The sequence below is a fragment of the Sinocyclocheilus grahami genome, unplaced genomic scaffold (assembly GCF_001515645.1).
Source record: "Sinocyclocheilus grahami isolate Dianchi unplaced genomic scaffold, SAMN03320097.WGS_v1.1 scaffold1551.1, whole genome shotgun sequence".
NCBI classification, from domain to species: Eukaryota; Metazoa; Chordata; class Actinopteri; order Cypriniformes; family Cyprinidae; genus Sinocyclocheilus; species Sinocyclocheilus grahami.
The window spans coordinates 281,159-298,478 of NW_015506730.1; the positions used below are offsets into that span (position 1 = coordinate 281,159).

The 17,320-nt window shown below is 38.4% G+C and overlaps 1 protein-coding gene across 1 annotated transcript in view; it reads left to right on the forward strand.

Annotated features, from left to right (window-relative positions):
- Positions 1-3,211: 3,211 nt before the first annotated feature.
- The window catches only part of LOC107571123 (CD97 antigen-like), a 14,665-nt gene continuing 556 nt past the window's right edge, over positions 3,212-17,320 (forward strand). Inside the window, exons 1-14 of the mRNA XM_016257399.1 lie at positions 3,212-3,335; positions 5,123-5,242; positions 7,327-7,455; positions 7,546-7,595; positions 7,677-7,766; positions 7,868-8,021; positions 8,606-8,722; positions 9,345-9,547; positions 10,793-10,963; positions 11,056-11,250; positions 11,821-12,038; positions 12,159-12,317; positions 13,369-13,540; positions 13,719-13,814. Coding sequence (XP_016112885.1) covers positions 3,251-3,335; positions 5,123-5,242; positions 7,327-7,455; positions 7,546-7,595; positions 7,677-7,766; positions 7,868-8,021; positions 8,606-8,722; positions 9,345-9,547; positions 10,793-10,963; positions 11,056-11,250; positions 11,821-12,038; positions 12,159-12,317; positions 13,369-13,540; positions 13,719-13,814 — 1,959 coding nt within the window. The 5' untranslated portion in view covers positions 3,212-3,250. The remainder of the gene's footprint in view (positions 3,336-5,122; positions 5,243-7,326; positions 7,456-7,545; positions 7,596-7,676; positions 7,767-7,867; positions 8,022-8,605; positions 8,723-9,344; positions 9,548-10,792; positions 10,964-11,055; positions 11,251-11,820; positions 12,039-12,158; positions 12,318-13,368; positions 13,541-13,718; positions 13,815-17,320) is intronic.

The window sequence follows — 17,320 nt, forward strand, 5'->3', positions numbered from 1 at the left end:
CTCTCCCTCTCTCTCTCTCTCTCTCTCCCTCTCTCTCTCTCTCTCCAGGGGGAGTGTCGGCCACGAATAGCTGCTGACTTCTCGCCCAGTAGCAGCACACAATAGTGGAAACTCTCCGACCGCGTGGATTACGACAAACAGAGCAGAACCAAGAGTGAAAGACGAGAAGGTCCCAAGAAGGAATCATCTGGGAAACTGACTGGAAATTAAACAAAAAACAGAAATCTATTTTAAAAGAGCTTCTAATCAGAGAACTAGACAGAGAAGAGCTGAGGAGGAGACCACATTCACTTAGGATTTCAAACCGCTCAAGAGTCCTGAAGGATATAAAGTGGAAGACAGTGACGGGAATCTCTGAGGACTTACTGGAAAACAGATTGTCTTTATCATAAACCAAAGCATAAACAGACTGACAGCAGTTACGGTGTTTCCTAACATGGAGCTGAAGTGGGCACTTCTTTTGGGTGAGTAGGTGTTTGTGTGTGTTAACTAGACTGGACTGGTCATTTGAGCATATGTGTGTCAGACATGAGGATATAAGGGTGTGTGTGTGTGTGTGTTAAACAAGGACTCTATTCTTTAAGCGTTTCTCCATGAAACCAGACAGACGTCCCACATGTTCTTCACATCACTGAATCATAACGAAGAGTCTCTTTCTTAGACAAAACACAGACACCAGAGGACTGTAAGATAAGAAACTACATCAAAACAGTCTCTTTTGGCATCGGTGGTTCCACGAAGAACCTTTAAACATCGAGCCTTTCCATTCCACAAAATGTTCTAATTCATGGATTTATTTAAACAATGTCATTTACATTCAAAAACAGGCTGGGTGAATGAAATCTACTACATCACGTCCAGTTTCTTTAACTTGTCATTTTGAGAAAACAGTTACCTTTTAGATGTCTTTCTTCGTCCATAATTCAGTGAAATTACTCTCAAAATCCACAATTTTACTTTAGACTAGAATATTGTACACTCTTAAATATAAAGCTTCCAAAATGGGGGTTTTTACACCAATGCCAAAGAAGAACCATTCTGGGTTTCCCAAAGAAACTTTCAGTGAACAGTTCTTCAAAGAACCATTTTTGAAGAACATTTTAAAAACCTAAACTGAAAGAACCTTTTTTTTGCCAATTGAAAGGTTCCAAGAATATTAAAAGTTCTTCAAGCAAAAGCGCTTCTCTGTAATTCTCAATGATCAGCGCAGCTCTGTGAGAATGTGGTGCAGCACAGTTAAAGCTTTCTCAACTTTTATGACGGAGCTTCAGTTTCACAAGCTCTTGTGTTTTTCGTCAGCATCAGACTGAAATGCTTTCTGATGCAGTGTAAAATCTAATGTGTGGGCACCCTCACCTTCATTTGACACTTGGTGTTCATTTTGCACCATGTTTGTGGGTCACAGTTTGCTTAAATTATATGTAACCAAATGTCCCCACAAGGACAGTAAAAGCTGAACTTAATTTCCCAAGAGGAAACATCTTAATAAACACGTCTTAGTGAAAATATAAGAATGCTTTAGGTCATGTGGGAGGGTTGAGATTAGTGGTATAGAGTGCACAATTGTATCTAGAAGTCAACTAAATACGCTAACCAAATCTTACTGTGAAACGTGTGGCAGTGTAACCACAGATGGTTGAGATGAACGTCCACTTTAGTTCAAACCTCTACCGCACACACGCATGATTGCCTGACACATGCCACTTTACCTTTTCACTGCAAGTTTTGCTTATACAGACACGTGAAAGTAAGACATCTGACAGCTGAAGGGCCATGTGATTTGTTTTAGTAGTTCACCACTGCTGAAAAACTCCACAGGCTAAGCAAATCAAGGGTTACTGCAGCATATTTCACCACCAACAGTCAAAATTAAACCTAAATATATATTACAAGGGATGACACAAAACCGCTCACTGACCTTATACTTTATTTAGGGGTTTTCTACACTCACACTTTAGACAGTAGGTTTGACACTGACATGTAAGACTGAAATAAATATTGCAACATTAACCAAAAAAGAGTTGCATGACTTGAGTGCGAGTGCTGGGTGGAAAATCGTGCGTTGCATCTGTAGCTCTGTGTTAAACTAAAAGTCAGTAGGCGAGAAAAAGAAAGTCTGAAAATGGTGTGAAGCGCTTTCTCGTTTAGTAGATGAACAGATTATTCTGAGAGTTGTGAGAAATGTTCGTAGAATCGCTCGACACAACAGCTGCAGCACTCGCTGCAGCACGCACGGGACATTTTCAATCGCATCTGTGGTTTCCTAAACACATACACAATGGTTTTAGGTCATTGGTATGTGTGGGTAGATGAATGTTTTGTATATGTGTGAAAGTGTGCTTTGTTTGCATGCAGACTGCAATGAGCTGCAACCAACGATACATGTACTGTACGTTACATGTTAAGAATCTAAAAACTGTATTCAACCCTCGTTTCATCATTTTCAATACCAATATTCAGACTTTATAGAAGTTTGTTAGACTACTTTTTGAATACTTACCTCGTATTATCCACAAGATAAGGCAGATAAAATATTTTTGACTATCAAGCAAACGCAAACAGTCCCCACATGTCCTCTTGAGATGTTTCAAAAGTTAACCTCACCACTGCGAAGATCACATCTTATTCACTCATGTCCTGCAACGTTTGAATCTACAATGCATTGGAAAAGACATGTCAACCCTTACGAAAAAGACGTTTATTCAAGTGTGCTATTAGTATACTTCTTTTAAACTAAAAATAGGAAAGTATACTTTTAGTCTACTTTTTATGTACTTCTCAGAAATGTGCTTTATGTACTTTTCAGAAATATACTTAAAATGACATTTAAGTATACTTGACTTATACTAAATATATTTTAGCTAGAATTGTGCTCCTAGAAACCGTGTTTTCATTGTTATACTGTAGAGGGCACTAGTACACATCTTCTGTACAGCATTTCCAAAAAACACAAGTGAAGAAGAAACCGAAACAACAGATGCTTCCACATGTAATCTAACACGATCATCAGACATAAAACAGCATCAAAACTGTGCAACGTTATGGAATAAAATGTCGACCAATGAAGCAGTACTAATGACTGTCAAACTTTGGGGTGTTGATCGACTCTATCTACGTGTTGATCGTACGAGAGAGAATTATGGGACATAAGAGTCCACTACTATGATTTAAATACAGTTACTAATATCAGCTGCTTCCCCCAACAGATATCAATGAGTGTATTGAGAAAACACATGAATGCTCAGGTGATATGAAGTGTACAAACACCATCGGCTCCTACACGTGCATCTGTCCACCTGGATTTCATAAAACAACAGCAGACTCAGGATGTGAAGGTGAGCTGCTTCACTCATAGTGCTTTTCATTTCACCAAAGAACATCATTACAATTCAGAAATGAAACCTTTTTTCATTAAAGGTCAATGCTTGCCTTCCAGAAATGAGGTTTGTTTACCATTAGTGTCATCTAGTTAAAATTGTGTTTAAATCTATAACTAAATAGGCCTAGAATAGATGTGTATTAGATAACTACACTGTAAAAAAAAGTATTTAAAAAAAAAAAAAAGACATTTACAGTAAAAAAGACATTTACGGTAAAATACCGGCAGCTGTAGTTGCCAGAACTTCACCGTAAAAAATATGGTAACAACATTTTAGGTTTTACAGACAACTTAAATTCACAATAAAATATCGTATTTCATTAACTGATGTAATGTTAATAAACCAACATATTGAAGTACTAATATCTGTTTTGAACCATTGTAATGCACTGATAACCACCAAAAACTGGTGGTGATGAGAAAGCCACACGATGAACCAGAGCTCATCGCAAACAGTTTTTCTACGAGCTGAGGAGGACAATACTTATGTTTAGAAGATGCACACTAAACTCCATCATGGTGACACACGATACTGAAATAATGCAATAACATTAATTTAACAACATTAGATTTAACTGATAAGAAAAAAAACAAAGAAAAAACATGTTATTTCAACAAAAAAGCATCAAATATGAAGTGTCATGCAGGGAATTCTGGGAGTGTCAATTTACAGTTTTTCACTGTAAATTATACAATGACTTTTTCTTTTTCACTTCCAAAAAACGTATTTTTAACAGTATTTTACTGTAAAATTACATTCAATGTAATTACATTTATTCACCGAACATAGTATGGAAACTTACTGTTAACCAGTTAACAGGTTTTTACTGTAGCATTTTTACAGTCTTTTACTGTAAAAATTACAATCATTTTTTACAGTGTAGAATTAGAAAATGTATAGCCTGAATGCACTGTAAGTCGCTTTGGATAAAAGCATCTGCTAAATGCATAAATTAAAATTTAATTAAATAAATTAACAACGGATAAAAACTGGATTTTTATCATTTTTGTTGGCTTTCCCCCAAAGCCCCGGTTAATTTCTGACCCTGATTATAACCATCCAAGATCCATGTGATGCATTTAGCATTTTTAAGCATATAATATAAGTTCACAGAAACAGTTCTTGCCACCAGCTCAGAGGAAGAAATAGCAATGAAACTGCAGTATGCTACTTCTCCACATGATTTCAATATGACTTTGCATGCAGGTACCGTTAATTTATCACCTAGCGAATGAAAACATTACATTTGCCTTTGCAAAACATGTATAAACATCTGATAGAAAGGATGGCTCATTCGTCACACTGGAGATAGATCAAGTTGAGTTGCATTGTGACATGTTGCGTCTCACGCATTGAGCTCTGATGTTTGACAAATGTTTTAGATTATCTTAGGTTTCTCATACAAAAAGAAACTTTGCAAAACAGTACGAGTTGCTATTTATAAAACGAGTAGCGGTCGATTAGGAAGTCCTGGTTTCATCCAGAAGCACAGAGACACAGTTGTTGACATAACCTCATGTAGTCTGGCTGATGCAATCATTAACAAAGTTCACTTAGATGTTTCCACATGAAGCTGATAAATGTGTTTTCCAGCGTAAGACAGCTGTCATCGTCTCTCTAACCGCTATCATTTAACTACTTTATGTGTGAACTTCTGCTTGTGTCTAAATGAAACACTCATCTGTGTGTGTGTGTGTGTGTGTATCTGTGTATGTGTCTGTGTGTGTGTGTGTCCACTGCAGATGTGGATGAGTGTGTGTCCTCAGTGTGTGGAGTTCACAGCAGCTGCTTTAACACATCTGGCAGTTTCCTCTGCATCTGTTCTTCAGGGTTTCACAGACATGAGAACGACACCTGTACAGGTGAGCATCTGTCCTGCTACTAATGATGAATAATGATACTGACTCCAGTGTGTTTGGGTGCTAATCACAATTATCGTAACATGCTGTGTGTGTCTGCTGTCACGTCCAACTATAACAGCTCTTTAAATTACATTTTAATCATAATCTTTATATGCATGTCAAAAGTTTGGGGTCAGTGAGATGTTTTAGTGTTTTTGAAAGAAGTCTCTTCTACTCACAAAGGCTGTATTTATTTATCAAAAATAAAGTAAAAACAGAAATATTGTGAAATGTTATTAATAGCTATTAATATCTGTTCAAATGTAATTTATTTCTGTGATACTGTAACGATCAATCCACTGGAGGTGAGCGTAGTGAGAACCCAAGTGCAGTTTATTTACAAGGTGATCCAAACAATAATCCAAACTTGACTTGACATGAACTGACTAGACTCACCAACAGCAGAGTTACAACTTCAATACACGACAAAGAACAATGACAACATCATGGCTACTTATAACAAACAATACAGGTCACATGACAAAGACAACCAATCAGAACATGACACAATGAACAGGGGAACCAATGGCATGAATACACGAGGACAAGGGAAGCATGACACAAACAGGGATCATGAAACAATTACAAAATAAAAGACATGGAAAACATGAACATGAAACAAAACACCACATTACAGATACGCAGCTGTATTTTCAGCATCATTACTGCAGTCCTTCAGAAATCATTCTAATACGCTGATTTGCTGCTCAAGAAACATTTCTGATTATTATCAATGTTGAAAACAGTTGTGCTGCACAATATTTCTGTGGAAACGGTGATACATTTTATTTTGCAGGATTCACAGATGAATAGAAAGTTCAAAAGAACGGCATTTATTTGAATCTTTCGTAACATTATAAAGGTCCTTACTTTCACCTTTGATCAATTTAAGGGTGTTTTCACACTTGAGTCCTCTTTAAAAGAACCGAACCCAGACCCCTTTAAGTGAAAAAGGACCCAGTTTTCTTTACGTTCGCACTGTCCCTGTTCCTGAAAGAGGACTCGGATCCTTTTTTTTGGTCCACTTAAGCACTTATGGAGTCTCAGACCTCTTTGTGTTCAGACTGTTGCTTTTGGATCCAGTTCAGTTCAGTGTTTGATGGCTGACCCTATGGTCTCCAAAATTTGATCCTATTCACTTACAATGTATGTGCCTCACTAACCCAGAAATTGTATGTAAAGATTATTGTTGTTAGAATTATTATTTTGTGAAACAACATTGCGAGTTTACCTTTGAACGTGGAATATTTGTACAAGTTTATCTTTTGCACAGACATACAAGTTTCGTAGACCTTTGTAAATAATATTTACTTTGAATTGTTTTCCTTGTTTATGCAATCATGTTTATTTTGTAGCACAAGGCATTGATGACATTGAAAAAAAAAAGAAGGCAATTAAAATAAATAAAAGAAAACATAATAAACTGCTTTAAAATTTCCAGGTACAGTAGGTTTCCTTAAAAGCAGCATTCAAGTAAGAAATGGAATAATCAAATGTTTAAAATAAAACGACATATTGACAAAGCCAACTGTGTTTATGTGAACCATGGGTGTTTTCGACAGTTTAAACACAACCCTGCTGAAAAAAAGCTAAAACCAGCCTAAGCAGAGACTCACATTTGGCCGAAAGCGAACTGTACGAGGTGGTCTCTGTTCGCTTCGCTTCTGAGCGCTCTGAGCTCGATCGAAGTGTTCACATATGGGCCAAAAATCATGCGCCCCTCACCATACTGTGATGATGCCCTGTCCGGCCGGAGCGACGAGACAAAAACATAACGTTATGCAAATCTTCCCACATTGTGATGTAGATATGTGGGGGCGTGTTTAAACGAGGCATTTTAGGGGGGCGTGGACGAGTCTTAACTTTTATAAAGAATATCTCTTTGGGTTTGAGACTTTAGTCTTTGCAACTTTAGGGATCTTATCTATTCACGAACAGCTTGTAACACTCCAAAGAGAAAGGAAAACTTGAAATCGCATCATATGACCCCTTTAAATACAAATAGTCATGGGAATCCGCATTCATACATCTTCTTTCTCTTTCAGACATCAATGAGTGTTCAGATCCAGATGTTTGTGGCAGAAACGCAGCCTGCTACAATAATCCAGGCGGCTACAGCTGCAAATGCCACCAGGGTTACAGTAACTATGGCAACAACCAGTCAAAATGCATCGGTGAGCGTTCAGTTTGCATGAGCGTATCTGTGTTCATGGTGTAGCTGTTAATGTGCGAAACAATTAACTGTGTCTTGCTGCTGTGCACAGAGATGAGCTGCGACCACTTTGTGTCTGACACGGAGGACGCGCCTGTAAAGGTAGAATGACCCCTCGTGATTATTTCGGTAGAGCTCAGTGAATAATCAGTTATCAGAGTTTGGTTTCTGTGTGTCTTCTAGTTGAAGCATTTACTGGCGCTGTTGAGGAACAGCTGTGAGTCTCTGCGTGATCCAAACGGCGGCCATCAGACGGGAGAGCAGTTACTGAAGGTGAAACAAACAGCCTTCTTCCTCTTTCTTCTGCATTTCTGTGCGTGTTGACAGAGCAGTTTGACCGGGAATATTCCTCTAAATCTCACTGCGTTTGACAGAATGTGTTCACTTCCTCTGACGAGCTGCTGTCGGATGGAAACATCGCTGATGGCGAGATGTTGAGTCAGTTTCTGGACGCGGTGGAGAGCAGCATGCGTCTGATCGGACCTCAGCTGAGAGAACCTGTGACCAGGATGGAGACACACAACACCTGTGAGAAACAACAAACATTACAGTTCAGACACAGTGTTCAAGAGTTTCTGCGGGTCTTTAAAAGTCTTGATTCCACAGCAAATATTCTCAAATATCTAAACATTCTTAAATCAAATACTTTACTTTAGAAGCAAAAAGGAAGATATGAAGTCTTGTTTTCTGAGAAAATGTGGGTTTATGTTTAAAACGAGAACAAATATCTGCCAATGTGGAATTAAACTTGTCTTCCTTTTGATTTAAGTTGATTTTTTTGAACCCATTGATAAATATTTGTTCTTGTTTTAACCATAAATTCACTTCATTTTGAACTGTTTTTCAGGAAACAAGACTGTCTTATCTAAAGTCATTTTGCTTGGCAAGTAAATGTATGTTGATTTAGGAATCTTTATAAATCTGTACTGGATTTTCTTTATTTGCTCTTAAAAAGGTCTTTAAAAGTCTAAAACCTGCAGGAACTCTGATTACTGAATGGACATACTGTTGTGAAAAATAGATTTTATTATAAACACAGATTTACACTCATTCATTTGTAATTGTTGTTTAAGACTGAAAGCAGTTGTTCTGTATGATCATGTGATTGACAGTCGCTGAGGTTGCAGTCACACGGAATCAGACTCCGCCCAGGGGGCGTGTCTCTCTGAGCACAGGCTCCGCCCTCTTCAGCACCAGCTGGGAAACAGTTATAGGGAAATCATATCCAGGTACAAATAAACACGTGCACATATATGTACTAATTAGAGGTCGACCGATAGTGGATTTTGCCGATAGTGGATTTTGCAGATACCGATGGCTAGGTTGGACCACACTGGCCGATACCGATTAAGTAACCGATAGTTTTAAAATTGATACTGAACAAAAACTAAAATAGCGCTTTATTAACAAAAACAGTACTGAACCATACTAGTAGTAGTAGTAAAAAAAATAATAATATTAGTAATAGTAAATGTTGAAATTAACACACTCTAACAAGGAACAATACTTACACAGCTTTCATTCATCTTAATGCTACAACTGGACTCTTATTTTAAAGTGTTGCTACTTAATTTCAACTGTCGTGCTTAAAGATGCACATCTTTAAATATATACACAAAGGACTAGAGGCCGCTCTCGCACTGTGTAATGACAGCAGACCCTTCTCAGCCGCTCCAGCAATGGACGCAACCCGGAAAACTATCGGCATGGATTTTTTGTCGATAAACGATAGTTCCAGCAATCAACTATCGGTGCCGATTAATCGGCAAAACCGATACATCGGTTGACCTCTAGTACTAATGAAACCATCCGCACTTTCATGACGAGATGTAAATATTCTCTTGTTCACAGGTTTTGCGTTTGCGGCTCTGGTCAGTTATAAAGATCTGAACTCATCCAGTGACCTGCTCCACAAGATGAGCAGCGAGAGATCAGACGATAAAGAGAGAAGCGTCACTTATCAACTCAACTCTAAAGTGGTGACGGCCGTCGTCAGTAATGCAGAAACCAAGCAGCTGTCAGAGCCGGTGACGCTCGTCTTTACACACGTGGAGGTGAAGATACTGACAGACCAGCTTATGACCAGCACAACATCTCTCTGGAGACTGTTTCTGTTAATGGTTTAACAGTTCAAATGAAAAAGTACCATGAAAATGTGTATTCCCTGTTTGAAAATGCAGTTTAAGCTGGATTATAGCTGGTTGATGAGCTACCATGTTCCAAAAACCAGCTTGAACACCTTAAGCTGGTATGAGCAGCTGATTGCTTGCTTGTCCAAAATCAGTTTGAGCCAACTAAATCCAGATTAGACCAGTAGAAAACCATCTACCATGTTCCAGACTTAAGGCCCATTCACACCAAGAATGATAACTATAAAGATAACTATATTACCGTACACACCAGCAGACGATATCGTCTGTTTATTCTAAGTGCATGCACGTCTGCCACTTTAAATTCTCCCGCTCGTGACAGCAGGATGGATTCTGATTCAGCTGGAAAAAAACTTTCTGAAAAGATTCCAACGTTATCATTTCTCTTTGATTTAATCATTATAGCTGTGGTGTGGGCTCTGCAATTCTTTAATATTAAGAACGATTTTTAGAACTATATCTGTATCGTTATCGTTATAGTTATCCTCCATGGTGTGAACAGGCCTTTACACTGGATTTTAAAGAGATTGTTTCCTGCCGTACTAAAATGCATTTACAGATTAGAATTTTAAATATGAATCTATGATTCTACAGAAATGTATAAAATATGACTAGGAATTATAAAATGTCTACAAATTAGTGCTATCAAGCGATTAATCGCATCCAAAATAAGTTTTTGTTTACATAAGATGTGTGTGTACTGTGTATATTTATTATGTATATATAAATACACTCATACAGAATATATTTTGAAAATATTTACATGTATTTGCATCCGCACTTTCATGACGAGATGTAAATGTTCTCTTGTTCACAGGTTTTGCGTTTGCGGCTCTGGTCAGTTATAAAGATCTGAACTCATCCAGTGACCTGCTCCACAAGATGAGCAGCGAGAGATCAGACGATAAAGAGAGAAGCGTCACTTATCAACTCAACTCTAAAGTGGTGACGGCCGTCGTCAGTAATGCAGAAACCAAGCAGCTGTCAGAGCCGGTGACGCTCGTCTTTACACACGTGGAGGTGAAGATACTGACAGACCAGTTTATGACCAGCACAACATCTCTCTGGAGACACACACATTTCATGTGCAGAAAATCAAACATTCATGTATTTTTTACCTTTACTGAACTGTCAATCATTCTTCTTCAGGAGAGGGCGGAGTCTGGGGGCGTGGCTTACTCCTGTGTGTACTGGGATGAGTCTGAGGGGGCGTGGTCTGGGCGGGGCTGTGAGAGGGCGGAGTCTAACAGCACTCACACAGTGTGTTCCTGCTCTCATCTCAGTAGCTTCGCTGTGTTAATGGCTCTCTATCCTGTCCAGGTACATCTCTGAGCCAGACGGGGGGGGATTTAACATATTTAATTCAGATTCTAGATGAAATTTTGATGATTTTCCCTCTTCCTCTCTTCCAGGACGCATTTGAGTTGGTGTTGATCACACGTGTGGGTTTAGTTCTGTCTCTGGTCTGTTTGTTTCTCTGTATCCTGACGTTCCAGTTCTGCCGCTCCATCCAAGGAACCCGGACCAGCATTCATCTTCATCTGAGCATCTGTCTCTTCATCGCAGACCTCGTCTTCCTCAGTGGGATCTCCAGCACTCACAATCAGGTGTGTTTGAGTGCAGTAACTGCAGCTAACAGGGAACATTCTCTGTATCCTGACGTTCCAGTTCTGCCGCTCCATCCAAGGAACCCGGACCAGCATTCATCTTCATCTGAGCATCTGTCTCTTCATTGCAGACCTCGTCTTCCTCAGTGGGATCTCCAGCACTCACAATCAGGTGTGTGTCTTATATCTTCTGTATATGGGGGCCATCTGTATAATCGCAAGCAGTGTTTACTGTTTATTATGATGGCTTGACAAAGCCAAGATACTGATCTATTATTTAAGCCTCTATTTCTGAGACTAAATTTGGACTGTGTCTCCTCCTAGAGTTTTTAAGCTACAACCACCGAACTCAGGTCAGTCCTTCAGACTGGTCCAACCCGGGTCGCTGTATCTTTTTCTCACTAATCTAACGTACGGTTTTTGTAAACCGGATGATCCAAAGTGCAAAAAAAATCCCATAAGTTTTCATTGAGGGGGGTGAAAACTTTTGTGGTTTTTTTTGTGCCAACATCAGTGTTTGTTTACAAACGTTACTCATGTAGTTGTGCGGTTTCTCTCTGTTCGTCTCAGGTAGCGTGTGCGATTGTGGCCGGTCTGCTTCATTTCTTCTTCTTGTCTGCGTTCTGCTGGATGCTGCTGGAGGGGGTTCAGCTCTACCGGATGGTTGTGCTGGTGTTTCACACCACATTAAAACATCTCTACATGTATTTGCTGGGATACGGAGTCCCTCTCGTTATCGTTGCCGTCTCTGCCATCGCCTTCCCAAAGGGATACGGCACCGATAGACAGTGAGTAAATATGCGTGAAGCGCTGTTTGTGTTTCAGCTTTTCATGACAGCCTCTAAATCACAGTGTTATCTGAGTGGTTTCCAGCTGTTTGATGATTATTTTGTGTGTTTTTGTTCCAGCTGTTGGCTTTCTCTGGACCGTTATTTCATATGGAGCTTTTTTGCGCCAGTCTGCATCATCGTCGTCCTCAACAGCTTTGTCTTCATCATCACGGTGTGGAAACTGGCCAAAAAGTTCTCCAGCCTCAATCCAGACCTCTCCAAACTCCGCAACATCAGGTGAGTGTTTATGCCTCTGGGCCTCTTTGTTTAGGGGTCACACTTGGCTCCTTCGCGGTCAAAAGTGACCGAAGTCTTGAAATGCAACTTTTTTTTTTCAGGAACATCAGTGCAATACATTTTTGTTTAATAATATTTTTTGATTATTAGTATTTAGAATTTTGAGGGGATTTTATGATACTATGTAATATTTATAAAATTTTAATGAGCTATTTTTTCCATTAGAATTAATATATATTTATTTAATTATTTTTCAATAAATGCAAGATTTCATGTTAAAACAGAGTGAAAACATTTAAAATAAATTTTTTAAGGTGAGAATTGTGTCATCTGGTGGTATAAAAAAATAAAAACTTGTAATGTGTAATGTCTTGTTAACTCCTGTATAGTTATATACATCTACGCAGAGGCCTTTGGATTCCCATTGTTTTTAGACACAATTTCTTCATTTTATTAGGTTTTACTTTTAGATATATATTTAGAAATTCTAAAAGACTACTTTTTTTGTCAAGGTTTAGATATTTTTGGTTAGATAAATATCAGGTTTTGCATTATGGTTTCAAACAATCATAGAATATTCTCAGAATTTGCTCTGTTGCAGTCTTACCAGTTCATTTCTGTGTGTGTGTGTGTGTGCGTGGGTGTATATTTTGAACTCTTGATATTTTAGAGAGTCACCCCTTGATTGCTGTGCACTTTTGGTCTGCACAGTGGCTGATTTGTAGTTTGTACCACCAAAAGATTCTCAGAGTTTTCGTATTTTTTCGAATTTCCCATTTATTTCTTATGTCGGTCATTTTTGACCGCGAAGGAGCCGTGTGTGACTTTTTTAACATATCCGAATCATGTCCATGATTTTTGTGTGTGTTCACATAGCTAATGTGACAAAAGTCACCAAGTGTCATCTCGTTCCGATGGAGCCACGATTTTTTTTTTTTCAAAATATAATATTTTTTTTCGGCCAAAAATGACCGAAGAGGCCCAGAGGGTTAATATATGAGTCCAAAATAGATTCAGTCATTGAGTCTAACCCATTTCTGGTGACTTTCAGGGGGTTTACGGTGGCCGCCGTGGCTCAGATGTGTGTTCTTGGAGGGATGTGGGTTTTCGGCTGCTTCCTCTTCCAGGAGAAAGGAACTCAGGTTGCGTTGTATGTCTTCACCATCTTGAACAGCTTCCAGGGGGCGCTCATCTTCATCATGCACTGCCTCCTGTCCAAACCGGTATTTATAACACACACCAATGCAACAAAATGGAAAACACAGTTATGGTCTGGATTCAAGCTAAATGGCAAAGATCTAGTCAAACAGACAGACGTCCGATTCCCTCATAAATCATTTCACTGCATTCTGCCCAAGAGCCTTCGGTGTGTTTTCACGTGTTTTGTGCCACCCCCTTCAGGTCAGAGACGAGTATTGCAAGCTGATTAGCAGGATCTGCTCACTTAAGCAGAAGAGATATTCAGAATTCAGCACCAATCAGTCCAGCAACAGTCAGGTAAATCTGCACGGCAAGACAGCATCGTTGAATATGTTACCTTTTACTTTAATGTTTTGTAAAGGTTATGCAAATGTTAAGATAAAAGTAAAATAAAAACATTCTCAGAATGTCCTTATGATCTTACTGATATCTTCTGAATGCTAATGTTCTTGGAATATTACAAATAAACTTTCAAAGGATGTTAGATTAAAATAAGATTAGGAGAATGCTGTATTAACAAGATTTGTAATTTAAATAACGTTCTAATTACAACATTTTGGCGCTTTGACTGTTGGTGTCTATTTCGTTCATAGAATTCACCTTTTCAAATTCGGTTTCAAAATTGATAATAAATACCGTTTTGGTGCTCTGTAACAGAAGCATGCACAACAGTTCAAGCGGCACGTGAAACGATCATCTCTTTTCTTTAGCTCTAGCACAAAATAAACATTAATGGACTTCAGAATGTATGTTGAAAGAATCAGTATAACTTACAGAAATTACTCTTACTCTCATGTAATCGATCAGTCAGAGTTTAAACTGCGTAAGGATGTCAATAAAACCAACAATATGTAACATAACATCACATTTACATCAGGACATCAATTCGGTTTCAATTAGGGTTACAAAGGGGTTATGTGAGAAACAGATGAGAGGTACTTTAGATTCATAAAGCTAGTTAAACAGAGCCGGAGCTGCATTGCACAGAGCAGGTGACAAAGACGGCTTGTGTTAACTCCTGTCCTCCTTCGAATTAAAGTGATACTGTTCCTGATACTATAATATTGTGGAGAGATAAACACATCGAGATTCTTATGATGTTTTCTCAGATGGATGCACAATAAAGTGAACCTTTAAATTCAGCTTCCTAAAGCCTTAAGTATACTTGGGTTTTTACTGATGGGCGAAACAAAGCTATATATACATGTATAATCTGTCAAATGCAAACATCTAATACAATTTAATATTGCGTGTTTCTATGATACGTGTTCTTTTATCAACTTTCAGGGCTTGTTTGGTTTGTTCTAACGATGGCTTAGCTAAACAGGCCAATTAAAGATGATTAACCTCTAGTTTTAAAGAGTACAGGGAACTTTTTTGGTCATCTGGGGAAAATAGCTTTGATGGCACATGCGTCAACTGCCTGTGCTCGCACACATTTTCTTTCTCATCAAAACTAAAGCATACTTTGGGCTTCAGTGTTTCCATTTTGAGAACAATGTGATTTTGTAAGACGATAAATCGAATGCGAAAGTTTTAAACTCCTTGCTTCTGCAGCACAGTTGTCTTTATTAGCTCTCTATTGTATGTGTAATGATATTTGATAAGAAACAAATGTTTTATTTGACATTTTCCACAAAATCTTTGTATCTTTTGTAGAAAAAATTTGTTTTTTTGCTGTTACTTTTGTATTTGAAATAAGGGTCATTTTAGCCCTGATGTGGTACTGCGATGTTTTCCAAAAAGTATTAAATAACTGCTAAGAGAGGCTGTGGCTGATTTCTGTTTTGTGTTCCCAGGGCCGTTTCTAGCAATATATATAGATATATAGATATATGTTTATATATACATATACATATATATTCTTTTCAGACACCAGTTTCTTGTCACATTCAAATTGGTTGTCATAGTAACGACACTAATTTGTGGCGATTCAGCTGCATTGGGAGTTTCACAAATCTGAATGCATTATTTGTAAATTTGCACAATTTATTATCTGTAATATCATTGTGTAGCCACTAGATGCCTGTATAGCCCTATGTAACAATCCCTAGTAGCTAAAACATTGCACATAATTTACACATAATTTTAATTTTATTACATTTGGATACACGTTTAGATATTATCAGTGGCTACTTTTTGTCTTAATCTGTTTTTTGTTCAATTTTGTTGTTGTTGCTTGAAACATTGATTTAAAGTGTCAGTTGTTGCATTATTATTTCAGTCAAACCTATAAAACCTACGGTGGCCGAGAGAGCTCAATGTGCTGCAACTTCAGAAAACACATGCAAATAGAAAAAGCACCAGCAAATCAAGAAAACATCTTCATCAGTTTGACAGCAGGTGCTGCAAATGCTCACAACGCAAACAAATAAAGAATTTTATTTGCAGCGAGTTTCTTTGTTTGGTTGTGTTGGGAGCATTTGAAGCGCGTGTGTTGTCAAATTGATGAAGTTGTTTTCTTAATTTGCAGGTGTTTTTTCTATTTGCAGCTCGTTGAGCTCTCTCGGCCACCGTAACTACATATAAGCCTGATCAGTGGCATAAAAGTAATCAGAATGCAGCTACTTATTCGTGTTTTTTCTATTTGCAGCACGTTGAGCTCTCTCGGCCACCGTAACTACATATAAGCCTGATCAGTGGCATAAAAGTAATCAGAATGCAGCTACTTATTTCTTTGCTACTCATTGACAACGCGTGAACTTCCCCTTTAAATAACGCGACGCTCTGCAATCTGTGTATGACGCTGGTCCCATTAAGCGCTGTTAGAAGTGAATGAATTGATTCAGCATTTCGACACTTCCGTAAGGATGCGTTAAATTCGACAAAGCGGTTTAATAAAGGATGTATTGATCTTGGGAATTAGCGAATTTTACTATACCAATATTTTTTAATTGGCTGTTAAGTTTACATGGGAATATTACACAACACGCTGATCCTTTAACAATGCATTGGCGCAAAAATGCACACCTTTTGGACAAATCTCGCAACATGATGCCTAAACAAAATACTGATTTTGTGCACTTTTTATTGTACCAATATTTTAAATTGGCCTTTGAACTTGGCTTTATTGCATGGCAAAAGAAAAAGCGTTACCTTGCCAAAGCACTGACGGAGCCCATTGATCTAATGATTAAAGTCCCCATGAAATCAAAATTAAAGTTTTTTGGGTGTTAGTATCAATATGTTAGTCTTAAGGTTATCTATAAGGCAGTGTGCTCCAAAACGGTGACAAAATTCGCATTTAGAAGATATAAGCATTCAAAGCTTGCAGTTCGTCACTTCCGCCAAAATGACTCAACGATTTTTTTTGACGTCACATCGTATTTCAGCTTCTCATCAAACTTTCTGTCCAATCAAATGCTCTCTAGAATCCGAAGCGCCCGCCCCTACACTATAAAATAGACGCTGAAGCCGTGGCTGAAATCGGTCACTTGTCCACAGAATTAGTATTTTCTGTACAGTGAATGGCACGTAGTGCACTGTATAGGGGACTGGGAACGATTCAAACAGTGTAAATATGCTTTCCATTGAGGAAAAAAAGAAATCTGGTTTGGCGCTAAGCACCGCACACACACTCTGTTCCGGTCCAGAGACACGATAGCATGGAGCGGATCACATGCGCAAGTCGCCACAAACCACTACATGTATCGGAGCTATTTGTATTCTACACAGAACGCTATATCTTATAGCAATTTGGATAAGATTGTGGCTGGCATACTCTGTCAAATGTGGCTTTACGGAGCTCAACGGCTCTAAACGGCTCTAGCCCAAGCTGTGATATAAACTAACGCTATTGGCTA